Raw genomic sequence first — 17085 nt, 5'->3', positions numbered from 1 at the left:
AAAACACTGGTACTCACAGCAGCATTCAAGGGAGTGGGTGGCTCAGGGGATTAGTTATTATAAACTCAAGGCTATTTAGGTTTTAATCCAGCACGGACTGGTAACAGGGATGGGACTGATCTCCAGTATTTAGAATGCTGAGAGCATCATGAGCTGTCTAGAAAATGCACCAACATTGCAGGAACACCAAACATTTATGGCTGGTGGGAGGACACTTCTGTTACATAGGAAAGAAAATGATCAACACAAGTCACTCTCCATAATTGCTTTTCAAATCTGCGTTACACACAACAGAACATGGTGTTGTGGGCATAGGATTAAAGCTATCATTCTTTGCCTTTTGGCCAAGTTGACACTTTTCAACCTAATCCCCTCTTTCCCCCTCTCCTCCCTCCCTGCTCCCACACAAATCTCCGCCACCTCTATTGCATTTGGAAAGATCAATACTTATTTATGTATTTGCATTAACTGAGTTAAACCAAATTTGTCATTTGCGTTGTTGCAGATAAATTCCAGAGGAACAGGAGAAAACAAATACACTATGACAAAGCAGCTCATCTGACTAGGTTTTTACAAGCCTAATCAAGACAACACATACAAGGGTTTTGATCAACCAATACTCCCACTCTCACCCCTGCTGTAGCCTGGCTTTGAGAGTTTTCTGCTTTATGAACCGCAACTTTATGAACAACAACGATCTTATGAATGACCGGTTATATGAACCATTTTTCTGCCACAGAATGTGACTTCAATCCTTCAGCCAACATTTGAGCGGCTGCACGGGTGTGACAGTGCCATAGACACCAATGAGATCATGGACCGCCAGTCTGACCAGGACTCTGAGAATGGGGAGATGTCTTTGGAAAGCCAGGATTACTTCCCTACATAAAAGCCTTTCTCCTTTCTCCTAGCCAACCGTTCTGTAAAAGGCTTCATAATTAATGTCCATTGTGATCATGGGAGCAAAGGTTCCATTTTTCATTAGAGAAAACAGACATGAGTTTTGAAAGATCCTAACATCAAGGACCTTTCCAGACCACCACACATTAATATTAATGAATCTGCCATGGTGATCAAGCAGGCTTTGGAGCACCATGGAAGCACCATGGAGCAACTTTCTGTTTATGAATGCTGAGGTTTGGTGTGGAGGGCAGAGAACAGGCACATGGGTCAATCAGTGACCCCAATACAATTTGGAAACCCTACTCACGCAAAGCTGTCAGTAATCTCCTGTGCATTGCCAAGCTTTATGACCCGTGTCACATCACCTTCTTTAGAGCAGTGCACACATCCATGACAATAGCCTCAACAGTCAATCTACCAAACCGGTTAGCTTCTGACCAGCAGCAGTCAGGACTGGTGACCTACCAGATGGCAATGGCCACATGTTTCTCCATGCAGAGGGGAGCTGTCATATTGGTGTGATGCAGCTGCAGATCTAGGGTGAGTTCCACACAAATCTCTAATAAAATGCCCTTTGTCATCCTGAAATTCTGCTGCCACTGCTGGCCATCCCAGGATCACAACACTATCCAATAGTCACCACTAGTTTTCCGATTCCAGAAATGTACTGCACCACATGAAGCTGCTCCAGGAAAAGATCAACCACAAATAGATGCTCAACTTCACCCTCCTTCTCCTCCTCCTTTAGCCAATCTGGCTCAGCAGTGTGACAGTTGGCCTCCAAGTACAAAGCCACCCAAGTGACATGATCTCAAATACATGTGCAGTAGCCTCTGTGTATTAGCAATCCCCAAAATCATGGCATGCAGAAGTGTCCTCTCCATGTTGGCTGACAGCAGTTTGAAAATGGCACCAGCTCACAAAAGAGAGATGAATCATGGGACACCACGAGAAAAATCATGGGAATCGGTAAGTATACCAAGTCTCGGAATTCCAGTGGCTTCCGGCAAGTATCCCACAGTGTGCAGGAGAAATGTCCCAGAATGCACAAGAGCCCATCAGTGGGACAAAGCACCATGGGACACCTGCCCAAAATGCTGAGCTTATTTTGAAAAAAGTCAGTGCCACATGTATGCACACGTTCTGAAGGAAGTAGGTGACCGCTGGTTGTGTGGACGCAATTATTTCAGAATAGTTATTCCGCAACAGTTTGTTCACAAAATGATAATTAGCAAAAGCCCTCCCATGTAGACAAGCCTTTACCCAGTGTTAAACAAGAGAAGATTCAGGCTCTATAAGTGGGAATTTGGAGTGTCTGATCTTTATGGGTTATTTATGTCTCAGTCTAAGACTAGTATCATTTCTGGATAAGATACAGATACATCCTCTCTTGTCTTAATAAACAAAATATGATCTCGTGTTTCTAATTATAAATCTTTTAAATGATTCTCCTTTCAAGTATATAGATATATCTCCACTCCAGGACAAAATAAAATGTGGACCATCACTGGATAGCCCATCTTCATAACGGTCTGATGAGAAAAGAAACATCAACAAAGCACAGAAAAAGTTTGGGGGCAATACTAACTAATATTCATTAAATGCAGCTCAAAAAAGTCACCAGACTACTATATGTAGATGAAAGTTAAGGGTAGTAAGGAGAACCCTAACTATCTGGGTATGTCTTCACTACCCGCCGGATCGGCGGGTAGCGATCGATCCAGCGGGGATCAATTTATCGTGTCTAGTCTAGACACGATAAATTGACCCCCGAGCACTCTCCTGTCAACTCCTGTACTCCAGCGCCCATGAGAGGCACAAGCAGAGTCGATGGGGGAGCAGCAGCAGTCGACTCACCATGATGAAGACACCAAGGTAAGTCGATCTGAAGTTACGTAACTTAAATCAATCCGCGCCCTCCCCCTCCTCCCAGTGTAGACCAGGGCTAAGAAAGAGCCTAGTCAAAGAGGAGGAGCAAACTGTCACACAAAAGGAGAAAATTACAGATCTTACATACAATTCCTTTTCCAAATCAGCATTTTCTGAATGTATTTTCAATTGACTGTACAAATGGCATGCCATGAACAGGCCCATAGGATTTGCCATACTGGATCAAACTATTTGATCATCTAGTCCAATTTCAGAGAAAGACAATAAAACTCTAGCTAATTAAAGAATACTGTAAATGTTTAGGGGAATTAAAAGTCCTTCCAGACCTCTGTTAATGCCCTGAATTAAGGAAATGTGTTCCCCATATTTTCATAGCTACAATTATTAGTGCTCATAAACTTATTCAGTGCTATTACATATCCAGCCACAATATATTTCTTGGTAGCCACCTGGGGCAGAGAATTCCAGAGGTTTCCCATACACTGCATTATTTAAAAAGTGTTACCTTTTATTTGTTCAAAATGTACAGACCTTTAACTTCACTTGATGTAAAGTTGGATGAATCATTTGTTAAATGTTACCTTTTTCCTATTGGCTAATTAGCCAGGAACAACTTTTCTCAAATCCATCTGTGGTTTGAAATTATTCACTGGACATCTCTAGCAAATATTTCTTGGCCTGTAGATTATTCACAACAGTCAATATTCAAAACTCAAGCATGTGTTTTGATTGGACATAGAAGTTGCATGATAAGTTTTTGTACCCTGATTGAACAGACATTCTGAGCATCATATTTATGGTGTGAAAACTTGTTTGGGGGAGTTTAAAATTCTCTTTCTGCAAATATCTGTAAAAGTGGGCTTTTTCCAGTCACTGGCCTCAAAGCAGACTACTTCTAATTCACTTTTGTCCCTCAGAGTTTTGAGTTATATCTCAGCTATTTTCTTGAGCTGAACCAAGTTTGCTTAATCTTTCAAAAAACTCCTGTCAGAGAGTAAAAAATATATTGCCAGTCTCCTTTCAGTCCAGTCAAACAATAAAGGGCAGGAAATGCCAGCTACCCCTTACTACATACAGCTTCATCCCTAACAGAGGGTTCCTCAGTCCCTGCAGAATCTAACAAGCATTTTCTTGTCCCAAGTTCTGTGGGTTCCTTTGATTTGTGCTGAATTAGGCCCTGGCTCTTACTGAAAGTGTCCTGCCCCTAAGGAGAGCCCCTTTCTTCTGAGAGACAATTCTTATCTGCTGGAATATTCCTGTTTCCCTCTGATTTAACCCCTGTTGTGGCAAGCTGCATGCAGGATTTATACTCTTCCTCACATGCTTGCAGTTAATGTTTCCTAAGAGGAACTCAAAAGTGCAGAGCCTGTCAGTATACCAACAGTCTAGACAATTTTTTCCCCAGTGTGTTTGACCTTGCATTTATTCAAGTTGAAGTTCAGTTATCATCATGTTCCCCATTCTCCCAAAGTATTTAGGTCCACCTGGAGTTACCTCAGGGTATGTCTACACTACGAGAGTAGTTCGATTTTACTTAAATCGAATATGTAGAATCGATATTACAAAGTCGAACGTGTGTGTCCACACTAAGGACAGTAATTCGACTTTGTGAGTCCACACTAACGGGGCAAGCGTCGACATTGGAAGCGGTGCACTGTGGGCAGCTATCCCACAGTTCCCGCAGTCCCCGCTGCCCATTGGAATTCTGGGTCGAGCCGCCAATGCCTTCTGGGTAAAAAAATGTGTCGAGGGTGCTTTTGGGTAACTGTCGTCATCCAACCGTCACCACCGCCCTCCCTCCCTGAAAGCGCCGGCGGGAAATCAGTTCGTGCACTTTTCTGGTCAGTGACAGCGCGGACGCCACAGCACTGCGAGCATGGAGCCCGCTGCGACCATCGCTGCAGTTATGGCCGTTGTCAACACCTCGCACCTTATCATCCACCTTTCCCAGAGGCAGATGCTGAGAAATCGGGCGAGGAGGCTACGGCAGCGCGGTGAGGACCTGAAGTCTGAGAGTGGCACAGACCTGTCACAAAGCACGGGACCCCGCGCCGAGGACATCATGGTGGCAATGGGTCATGTTGATGTTGTGGAACGGCGATTCTGGGCCCGGGAAACAAGCACGGACTGGTGGGACCGCATAGTGCTGCAGGTCTGGGATGAATCACAGTGGCTGCGAAACTTTCGCATGCGGAAGGGGACTTTCATGGAACTTTGTGAGTTGCTGTCCCCTGCCCTGAAGCGCAATGACACCCGGATGCGAGCAGCCCTGAGTGTCCAGAAGCGAGTGGCCATAGCCCTCTGGAAGCTTGCAACGCCGGACAGCTACCGGTCAATCGCGAACCACTTTGGCGTGGGCAAATCTACCATGGGGGTTGTTGTCATGCAAGTAGCCAACGCAATCGTTGAGCTACTGCTCTCAAAGGTAGTGACCCTGGGAAACGCGCAGGTCATCATAGATGGCTTCGCCGCGATGGGATTCCCAAACTGCGGTGGGGCTATAGATGGAACTCACATCCCTATCCTGGGACCGGACCACCAGGCCAGCCAGTACATTAACAGAAAGGGCTACTTTTCAATGGTGCTGCAAGCACTGGTGGACCATAGGGGACGTTTTACAAACATCAACGTCGGATGGCCGGGCAAGGTTCATGACGCTCGTGTTTTCAGGAACTCTGGTCTGTTTAGACGGCTGCAGGAAGGTATTTACTTCCCGGACCACAAAATAACTCTTGGGGATGTGGAGATGCCTATAGTCATCCTCGGGGACCCAGCCTACCCGCTAATGCCCTGGCTCATGAAGCCCTATACTGGCGCCCTGGACACTGAAAAAGAACTCTTCAACTACCGGCTGAGCAAGTGCAGAATGGTGGTGGAGTGTGCTTTTGGATGTCTCAAGGGGAGATGGAGAACCTTACTGACTCGCTGTGATCTCAGCGAAACCAATATCCCCATTGTTATTGCAGCTTGCTGTGTGCTCCACAATCTCTGTGAGAGCAAGGGGGAGACCTTTATGGCGGGGTGGGAGGTTGAGGCAAATAGCCTGGCTGCTGATTACGCCCAGCCAGACAGCCGGGCGATTAGAAGAGCCCAGCGGGACGCGCTGTGCATCCGGGAGGCTTTGAAAGCTAGGTTCCTGAGTGAGCAGGGTAACCTGTGACTATTAAGTTTGTTTACAGAGAAGCTGAACCTGCCCCCGTTTCTTTACCCAGTAAATGTTCACTATCCTCTCCAGTTACATACCCCGTTCACCCCATTCCCCCCCTTCCAACACACGTTTAAAAATAAAATCACTTGAATTTTGTTAATGAACACCGTTTTCTTTATTACTGTTTTCTCGGTAAAGTGTTGAACCTGGGACGCAGACTGTGGTGGGGAGCGGGTGTAGTGTAGTGATGCAAAGGACGCTTCTAAACTCCAGGAATGACAGGCTCCGCACTGGTGGACTGGTTGTTTCAACGGAGCCTGCCACCCCTCCTGTTCGGGACTCTGTGTGTGGGGGCTATGTGACTTTGTGGCAGGGGGAGGACGGTTACAGATCCCCTGCTGCGTGGCTCTGTGATCCAGGATAAGGACCGCTGCATAAGATCTCTAACCGCCCTCCCCCGCCACAAAGTCACATAGCCCCCCCCCACACACACAGAACATGAAAACCACCTCCCAGACTGACCAGGGTAACTAGTGACTGCAATGTGTGTGTGCCCTGCTGCTGAACCTGCCCCCGCCTCTGTACCCTGGTAAAGGTGACTGTCCTGTCCAATTACCAACCCCTTTCCCCCCCTTCAGACAGACTCTCCTCTAAAAGAACATGATGGAAACAGTAATTAACAGAAATGTATTTTTTATTAACAACTACACATGAAACTGGGGGATGAAACTTGGACAGGGGCTTGGGTGAGGCGGGAAGGAAAGGACTTATCAAATTTTGGGGAATGAGAGCCTTCTGGTACTTGAGCAGTCTGCAGGGGTGGAGTGAGAGTTTTCACGGACTCTGCCGCCCCTCCTTCTTGGGACTTTGGGTGAGGGGGGTATGGGACTTGGTGGCGGGGGAGGGCGGTTACAGATAGACTGCAGCGGGGCTCTGTCCTCCTGCCTCCGGTCCTGCAGAACATCAACAAGGCGCCGGAGCGTGTCCGTTTGCTCCCTCATTAGTCCAAGCAGCGTTTGAGTCGCCTGCTGGTCTTCCTGCCGCCACCTCTCCTCCCGTTCCATGTGTGATCGGTGCATTTGGGACAAGTTCTCCCTCCACTGGGTCTGCTGGGCTGCCTGGGCTCGGGAGCAGTCCATAAGTTCTGAGAACATGTCCTCCCGTGTCCTCTTCTTCCTACGCCTAATCTGCGCTAGCCTCTGGGAGTGTGATGCCAGGCTAGGTCGGGAGACAGTCACAGCTGTGGGATGGGAAAAAGGGAGTGAATTCCTCAGAAAGATAAATTTAGTTGTGAACAAAGAACATAGTCTTTCTCTGTGAACAAGACCATGCACAGCACCTATCACATGCCCACTCAGGACAAGGTCGAATTTTCGGCCTTCGCATTCAGTGCCTGGGGTCTTGCAGTGCAGATCAGAGAATTTGTGTAGCAGGCTGACATGGTAATCCGTAGACTTGTGGCTGCTTAAAACTTTAATAATAGCACTGGCCTCCTTTCACGGTCAAAGCAATGCCAGTCCCTGCTGCCAGCAATCCGGCAAGCATGAACTCTGCCCCTGTCCCACCCCCTCGCGGCTGTCCCAGGGAAAGATCCCTGTATGCTGCCCCTCTCCCGCCTCCACCGCGTGGCTGTTAACCGCCGGTTACAGTTCTGTAAAGGAACAGGCAAGCAGTCCCAATACTAACATTCCCCTACCTAATTCAAAGCAGGTCACCATGAGCGACATCACTCTGATGAGGATTTCAGAGACGGAGAAAGAACGGATGCTTCGGGAAAGCCTGCAAAGACCAGGGCCGTGTGCCGCCATGCTCTGCAAGGCAATGATACCCGAGTACTTGCTTGTCTCCTGGCGCGGAAACGTTTCCTACTACGGAGGACCCAATAAGGCCGCTCTCCCAAGGAACCTGATGCAAAGGCTTTCCAATTACCTCCAGGAGAGCTTCGTGGAGATGTCCCTGGAGGATTTCAGCTCTATCCCCGGACATATAGACCGGATTTTACTGTACCTGCACTGGCAGGGACTAAACAGTAGAGCGGCTAGGGCAGAACAATCATGCTAAACCGGACATTGTTAGATTTTTTTTCAGTAGTTGCACTGCCAAGGACTGAAACGTTAAGCGCCTAGGGCAATCTAATCATGAAAAACCCATTGTTAATATTGTTAATATTCCTGTTCTGTTAAAAATAAATGTTTACATGTTTAAAACACTTACTGACTGATCCTTCCCCTGATTCTGTGTCCGGGTTAACGCCTGGGGACGGTTGGTAGGGGATCTCTGTAAGGGTGATGAAGAGATCCTGGCTGTCGGGGAAATCAGCGTTGTAAGCGCTGTCGACTGCCTCGTCCTCCTCATCTCCTTCCTCATCTTCCCCGTCCGCTAACATGTCCGAGGAACCGGCCGTTGACAATATCCCATCCTCAGAGTCCACGGTCAGTGGCGGGGTAGTGGTGGCGGCCGCACCTAGGATGGAATGCAGTGCCTCGTAGAAACGGGATGTCTGGGGCTGGGATCCGGAGCGTCCGTTTGCCTCTTTGGTCTTCTGGTAGCCTTGTCTCAGCTCCTTAATTTTCACGCGGCACTGCGTTGCATCCCGGCTGTATCCTCTCTCTGCCATGGCTTTAGAGATCTTCTCGTAGATCTTTGCATTCCGTCTTTTCGATCGCAGCTCGGAAAGCACGGACTCATCGCCCCACACAGCGATCAGATCCAAGACTTCCCGATCAGTCCAAGCTGGGGCCCTCTTTCTATTCTGAGATTGCATGGCCATCTCTGCTGGAGAGCTCTGCATCGTTGCCAGTGCTGCTGAGCTCGCCACGATGTCCAAACAGGAAATGAGATTCAAACTGCCCAGACAGGAAAAGGAATTCAAATTTTCCCAGGGCTTTTCCTATGTGGCTGGTCAGAGCATCCGATCTCGGACTGCTGTCCAGAGCGTCAACAGAGTGGTGCACTGTGGGATAGCTCCCGGAGCTATTACCGTCGATTTCCATCCACACCTAGCCTAATTCGACATGGCCATGTCCAATTTAGTGCTACTCCCCTCGTTGGGGAGGAGTACAGAAGTCGAATTTAAGAGACCTCTATGTCGAACTAAATAGCTTCGTGGTGTGGACGGGTGCAGAGTTAATTCGATGTAACGGTGCTAAATTCGACATAAACTCCTAGTGTAGACCAGGCCTCACAATCCTCTGCAGATATTACTAACTGAAATAACTTTGCATCAGTACCAAATTTCAACAGCTTTCTCTTAACTACCATCTCCAAGGTATCAGATATATTAAAGAAAACAGATCCCAGTGCCAAAACCCCACCATTAACTTCTCCACTGCTCTGTTTCCTATAATTTTTATAACCTGCTTTCCATCCATGACAAGAGTTTCATCCCTTACCCTGTCACCACATGGGACTTTATCAAAGGCTTTTTGAAAATCCCAGTGTATTATGTCTCTTGGGTCGCCATTATCTATTAACTTTTTCAAAGAAACAGGTTAGATATCTTCTGTGATGGAAACCCACTACAGAAGAGGACTACAGCTGTACCCTCCAGAAAATGCACTGGTGTGACCTGATCAAGTTATGCTAACATCCATCCTCACTGATAGTATGCGTGTTACCTATTCTGTCTCAGATAACTCCTGTGTCTTCACATTAAAGTTCAGGCAAACAGTATGAATTAATTTCTTTAAAAGTGAACTGAAATCTTTAAAAGAACCCTGGACCAACCATAATATAACATACCACTGGATGTGCAAAGATCAGCAGCTACATCACAGAAAGAAAACTACATTTTAAATGCTGCATCCTCTCCCTTTGCACTGCAGGGATCCCACTTAACTAAGCTGTCCCAGCATGCACTGTCTTAGTATCATCGGTATACTCTGTGATCAGCTCTGGAGCAGGGAGTCTGCTTGCCAGTCAGTTTTTCACTCAACAGTCTGTGGATTGCTTAAAACTTAATATTTTTACTTTCTATTCCTCAGAGGGCACCTGGGCAGCAATCCGGAGTACAGCACAGGGAGTGTGCCTCAGTGCACAAGAGGAAGGCAAATGGTGGTGGATCAGGAGAGTGACCATAGGACCTGCTGAGGTCCTCTGTCCTGCCCAGAACAAACACACAGAGGGCCACTTCAGCTAATGGGCTGGAGCGTGGTAGCCTCAGAAGATCAACTCTGCAACTGCTTGTTCTATGTGGGTCTGACTCCTGCCCATTCCTGCCATCATCATCATCATCATCATCACAGAAGCCCAACCCCACCTTTTAGGCCACAGACTTGGCCAATAGTGAAAAAAGAAGATTAGGCCAACATTTTCAGAAGCGGTCACTGGAAAATTTTTGACCAGCTCTAGGGATGAGTTTGTCTACAGGTATTACAGAAAAGCAAACATTCTACCAAGTTAGGTAATACAATAATTTTTATATCAATGGCCTGAGAGCATTTAAATTACATTTATATCAGTATCCATTACTGCTTAATTTTTATGCATTTTATTTTGTGTGTGTATGTATATTATATATGTACGTCTGTGTACATATAATCACTAAAAGTCAGTTTATTCTAATGCATCAAGTATGGCAAGTTCCCTATTTGGGCTGTGAGTTAGTTCCTACTGCAAACCAATGACTTGGTCATGATTTGAGGAGTGAAGTCTTTTGCAAGCCCGGAATGGCTTAGCACAGCAGACGGATGGTGATGGAGTGTTTTTATTCATCCTGGAGGAAATATTTCTAAGATTATATCAACATAGCTGTGGTCCTTTACATTCCTGCTATATCCACTGAGCATTTCAGAGTATTACCCATATTTTATAAAGTGGTTTTTAAGCTTCTGAAGACTTCTGAAAGGAATATTCATCTTTAGCTCACTAGCAACTGGCAAGCAATTTTCGTAATGGATGTCATTCTTCAAAGTAGGGGTTTGAAGTATTTAGTCCAAGGTTTTGCCTGAAATATGAAGCTAGAGAAATACTTTATTTATGAATTCACTATAAATAAACCTTCCTAGGCTTTTAAGACCAGTGGGGTTTCATCTGATAAAGGTTTATGAAATTCCTCTGTGGCAAAATGCACAGGGATAGCAAACCAAGTTACAGATGTTGCCAGAGTTGTGAGTTTTGTTCCTCTATGTTTTCCTTTAGTTTTTCTTCCTCCTTTCCCTTTATGGTATGCTTACTGAGTGAGACTATACATATTAATCATCTATAGACTTGATAAGTAGATATCAAATTTGGTCAGAAAAATTCCAATGAAATATTTTTTGCTGGAAATTGCTGATTCATAAAAATGTCGCATGGAGATGATTTGATTTCAGCAGAATTCCAAAAGAACCAAGGAGGGGTCCAATGGATCCCTGCCTGCCAGGGTTTCCATCAGCCTAGTTTCCTGTTGGCTCACCTGCCTGTATCCTCAGTAACTTGGGCTTTGAGACTCCCAGCTCCTCAGCAGCTCATGTAGCCAGCTCTGGGGAGCTGGGAGGCCCAGTTCCCAAACTCACAGACCCTTGGCAACCCAAGCTCCAAGGGCTTCCTGGGACCGTGGTTCCAGGGCTGTCAACTAGGCAGACTGCCCCATTGGCAAGGCTCCACTCCCTTTGACAGAGAAATTTGAAATTTTAGGTTTTCATTCTGAATCGTAACGGAACCAAATCTGAAAATATCGAAATCTTCCCCAAAAGGGAATTGCCTCTCTCTGCCCAGTTCTGGTAGATATATGTTTAAAATCAATATGGCTATCTTTTTTAAAATGTTAAAAAAAAGAGTGGTTGTGATTGCTACAAAATTAGCATTTTTTTAAATGAAGAAAGCTGTGAAGATTCAGCACAGCTTAGAAGGCTTAACAATGCAAAATGGTTCACATTCAAGCTGCTCGCACCATTACTGACAGAAGCGAGTATGTCTAAAACCAAGCTGACCTATCCAGGAATATATCGGTGCCTTGAAGAGAATCTCTAAAAATCAAACTGACATATCCAGGAATGTATTGATGTCTTAATTTGAATCCATAGCAATTTACAATATCTCTGCACCAAAGAATGACAGAAGTCAATATAATAAACTGTCTCTCTAACAAATACAATTTGTTTATTAATCCAGTAAAATATGTAACAACCTTAGATCAATGTTACAAATTCTATGGGCATTCAGAATTCAATAGGTATTTTTCTTTTTTTCCCCCAACATATTTTCCAGACAAAAATAAAATAAATCTTAATAAACAACAAACTAACAACAACAAAAATCAATCGAAGGAGCCTGTTAGGCGTTTTTCAAATCACATGATGGGCTGTGCTTTGTAGTTTGTAATTTAACAGTAGAGTCCCAGAAAAGAGAGTTGCCAAGAAGTGAATAACCGGTAAGTGGAAGTCGGCATTGAGGGTGAAATCCTGGCCCCCTTAAATCAATGGAAGTTTTGCCATTGATTTCCATACAGTCAAGATTTCACTGTAAGTCTTTATGGGGAAAACTAACCATTTCTTATTATATTTACTAACTTCATCCTATTTCAAATACACCCATCAATTCTGGTTACAAATACAAAATTTATCAATAATAGGGTGACCAGACAGCAAGTGTGAAAAATCGGGACAGGGGGTGGGGGGTAATAGGAGCCTATATAAGAAAAAGACCCAAAAATCGGGACTGTCCCTATAAAATCGAGACATCGGTTCACCCTAATCAATAACAAAACCATAAACAGTATGATGAGGCCAAAGTCCCAAAATGAATTACCTTTGTGATACCCCCTAACCAAAACTCTCTCCTCACCCCAGTCTATCAATCCATCCCTCTCCACCAGAAAACAAAAACAAAACAAAAACAAACAAAACTGGCACAACAGAGAAGCTCTGTAGTGTGACCATTAGTGTGTTAAGGCCAGATTCTGATACTGTGGATCAACTTTACTCAGGATGAATAGCTCCTTATTCCACAAGAAGTCCCATTAACTTCAGTGGAACTATTTGTGGAGCAAGGTGTTACTAACTATGGTAAGTGACACACAATTTGGCTCTTTGACTCTGTAGGATCAGCAGGGGAACCAGAATTCAATACGTATTTACAGAATTCTTCAGCAAGTCCTGAGGTTGAAGGCCTCATACACTGATGGTGCCCTACCTCCAACAGAAATGAGGAGGTGGCCCCAAAAGGATCCCAGTGAAGAAAGTAATTACACACAGGAGGTCATAGGACCAGGAGCAACTGGAGGAAAAGAGGCTTTCTGGGAGAAATGGAGTAGGGTGTTCCTTTGGAGATCTGAGTTGTCAAGCTAACAGCTAAGAGAATTTGGAGGCACTGGTTGATGGCCAGCCTCTCGCAAATGAAATCACAGGGTTCAACTCACAAACAACACAGGCCTCTACCCAGGAAAGTACTTACACATGTGTTTCAGTCTTAGTGACTTCAGTAGGATTACTCACATACATAAAATTAAGCACATTTAATTGTGCTGCTGGATCATGCTTAGCTCAGAAAGTTCATACAGCCCTAGCTCCAAATGTATCACTCTAATTGATCCAAAGGGGTTGTTAATCCCTTTTGTACCATTTAGAACAGAAAATTTTACTCAGCAGTTTAGTAAATTCCTCCATCATTTTTCACCATATCAAAATGAGATCAATTAAAAAAAATATTTGACCACGGGACACTTTGGCACTTCACTATTAATATTACTTAAGTGGAAAGAAAGATCTCTGGGGTTTCATTTACACTGGAACTCAATTTATCAATATACATTTTTCATAAGAGAATAAGAATCAGTTGCCAAATTTTGAAATGCAGAAATCTAAGTTGCAGCTGCAAAACACAATATATGTAAACCTATTATACTTGCAAATCCCATGTTTGTGCTTGTAAGCAGTTAGGTAGGTGCACAAATACCCAATTTGAAAATGCAAATGCCTGTTTTTTATGGCTCATTTATTTATTGTTGGGTTGTGTGTGCCCACATGCTCCACAATCCTTTTCTGGAAACTGTGCTCCAATTGTCCTTAATAATAGCCTCTGGTGATGGTAGGCTAGTTGTTTAGGGCCCAATCTTGCAGTCCTTAAGACCTGAATGACAATTTTGTTTTCTTAGGGAATCCAGAATTGAGCCCTTGAAAATAAATAGCCAGAATATCTTTTTTTATAACTACGTCGTGGACCATCTGCTATACTCAGTCAAACTGATGACAATCTAAAGTAACATCAGAATTTGGAAGAATTGAGGTGTTACTCCAGATTTAGACCCATGTAACTGAGATCAGAATCTAGCCCATCATATATATTTTGGGGTCTTTTAATTTAAATGCTATGGACTAAACTTATCAATAATGTAAATGGGTGAAATTCCAGTGACTTTAACGGAACTGCTCCTGTTAACACCAGCTGTGAATCTGGGTCTAAATATTATAGGCCAGAAGCGGTCCTTTTGGAGGATGGGGGGAACAAAAGGCTTAAGCCAAAAGTATTGGCAAATCTCTGCATGCTGTATAAGCAAGGAGAACTTTAAGATTCTTCACTGTATGTTTTGTAGTGTTGCCAACTCCCGTGATTTTATCACTAGTCTTGACATATTTGAGGTTTTATTTAAAGCTCCAGCTTCTGGAAATGTGAGAATTTAAGCCTTTATTTATTTAATGTAAGTTCCTAGCCCTCATGGTTAAATAGAAACGGTTGAAAATAAAACCTGAGTGCTCCCTGAGGGCTCAAAACCCAATAGGCAAATAAAAGGATCCGATACATTTATTTTTTAAAATATCATAATTTTTATGTTAATCTCATGATCATTTGGGTCCTGACTCATGATTTGTAAACTTTTGGGGTGGGCAATACTGAGAAGTGGCCATGGGAGGAATTCAAACTATAGCTACCCCCTGATACTTGAAATATGACTAGTCTTCCTGCTGTATATGCAATTGGTGGTGGGGGGAAGAGAGAGAGGTTTGCAATGCCTCTGGCTAAAAAAAAGGATTACAAGAAAACATTTATCATGAAGAAGTGAAGTTACAGATTACTCCTTACAACTAGCCTTTTAGCCAGCCTGATTTAACATGTACAGTTTTATTGTCTGGAGAAGAAATAGAGGGGGGAAATGAAAAGAACAAGACAGTTACTGACCTGTGGGAAAAGGGAGTAAGTTGCATTGTCAATAGTGACAGAATGTAAAAATTCCCCATCAAACCAGAGGTTCTTTCCCAGCGGAGAGTTCTGTTTTGTCATAGCAAAGAGCTGACCGGGGTCACAACAGTCTTCCAGCTGTTTCCTAATAAAGAGAGAAAGGAAGAAATGTATTAATTAGGGCTCAGTTATGGAAATCTCATAGTGACACTTCCCATCTTTACTTGAATCTCCACCCAGCTGAGACTATGTAGATGCTGTTAAGTCAAGCCTCTTCTACTAATAAAGAGCCAAATAATAGGAGATTTCTACTCATTAGTATGATAAATTTCATAGAATATCAGGGTTGGAAGGGACCTCAGGAGATCATCTATTCCAACCTGCTGCTCAGAGCAGGACCAATCCCTAGATAGATTTTTGCTCTAGATCCCTAGGTGGCCCCCTCAAGGATTGAGCTCACAACCCTGGGTTTAGCAGGCCAATGCTCAAACCACTGAGCTATCCCTCCGCCCTGCACTTATGGAGGAACTAATCATTGTGATTTTGTTGTTGGCATTCTTAGCAAAAGCTAATCCAAAATTTTCCATCTTTTTTTTTTTATATAAAAATGGGAACAATTTTTAGCAAAAAATATGCCCATTTTCAGCTAGTTCTAATTAGTAAACATAAAAACCACAGGTCTCTGGTACCCTTTTAAGAGTCACAGGCATGGAAATTAAAGAAGCAGTTTTTAAAACTATGATTTAATTACATAAAGGTTAAATGAAATGTTGTATTGTTTATTACCAGGCCTATACAAAACCCCACAACTGAATACTCCCAAACTTTGGGAAAGTTGAGACCCAACTCCTAATTTATCAGTTCAGGTTTATTTCTAGTTACTAAAAATCCTTCTGCTACTTTTTCACAGCTCCTGCAACCTGACTGAAGTTGGATAATTGCATTCTGCTATATTATATATGCCATGTAGTTTTAATGGGATTGGGCATTCTCCTTTCCTCTCCTATAAATTGTTGTATCATTGTGCACTATTAAACAAATGTTGTGTTCCACCCAAGAGGCAGTTGTTTTTTTATGAGAGGACAAGGTTTCCTATGTACGGTATATGGGCCCAATTCTGAAAGTGTCAAAAAGAGTAAACCTTACTGATAGGATTGGAGGATTACTCCCATGAGGCAGGCTCTCCAGTATTGGTGCCACAGTTTGCAATAGTGTTGTTGGGCACTTTGAGCAGAACCGATGTCACAAAATTGCACATCAGAGCAGGATCTGCTGGCGTGGGCTTCTCTGCATTGAAGCAGACAGGCAGAGAGCTCTAATTTCTATTCTAATTAGATTGTAAAGTCTTCGGGGTAGAGACTCTCTCTTAGAGGAACTAGCACAACGAGACCCAATCTCATTTGGGACCTTTAAGAGCTACTATATTACAAAAAATAATGGGCCAGAGCCTGCAGTTCTCATCTTCAGTGGAAATCTGGCCTGAGCACCAACTGCAATTAGAATAGATATGTTCATCAGTGAAAACCAGCTATGAAATGTTTTATACTCATTGGCCAGATCCTCAGCCAGTGTAAACTGGTGTAGTTCCATTGCCTTCAGAGGAGTTACACTGATTTATACCAGCTGAGGATCTGGCCTTCATAGACATTTTTCCTCACCATTTGAATACAGTCATGTACATAAAGTTTCTGTAGGAGTCATCTTCCCAAAAGAACTGCTGTTGTAGCGTATCTTGTTAGAACTGGAAGACCTGAAAAATGCTAGCTGTGTTGCATATGTTATTAAAGCCTTCCATTCTTATTATCTTGTTCAGTACATAAGAAATTACCCATTCCTCTGCCAACACCGTGTCTTGACTATAACTAAGCATTGTGTTGTAACAAAATGTTTTTAGAGAGACAAACGTTACAAGCAACTTTATGCGTAAAATGAAACCCTACTGGCAACAACTTATATGAAAATCCTGCATCTGACAGGGGAAAAAATCCTCTTCCACAGAGTCTAGAGCCTGAACTTTTGGTTTACAGTGAGTTTTCTGAACCTTTTGT

General features: G+C 43.8%; 1 protein-coding gene across 1 annotated transcript in view; it reads right to left on the bottom strand.

The window, feature by feature from the left end:
- The window catches only part of ST8SIA1 (ST8 alpha-N-acetyl-neuraminide alpha-2,8-sialyltransferase 1), a 167036-nt gene that overhangs the window by 93064 nt on the left and 56887 nt on the right, over positions 1-17085 (bottom strand). Inside the window, exon 2 of the mRNA XM_065423402.1 lies at positions 15038-15182. Within this exon, the coding sequence (XP_065279474.1) occupies positions 15038-15182 (145 nt within the window). The remainder of the gene's footprint in view (positions 1-15037; positions 15183-17085) is intronic.

Source organism: Emys orbicularis, chromosome 1 (assembly GCF_028017835.1).
Source record: "Emys orbicularis isolate rEmyOrb1 chromosome 1, rEmyOrb1.hap1, whole genome shotgun sequence".
Classification (NCBI taxonomy): domain Eukaryota; kingdom Metazoa; phylum Chordata; order Testudines; family Emydidae; genus Emys; species Emys orbicularis.
The sequence above is the reverse complement of the archived record's forward strand: the minus strand, read 5'-3'. Positions and strand labels throughout refer to the sequence as shown.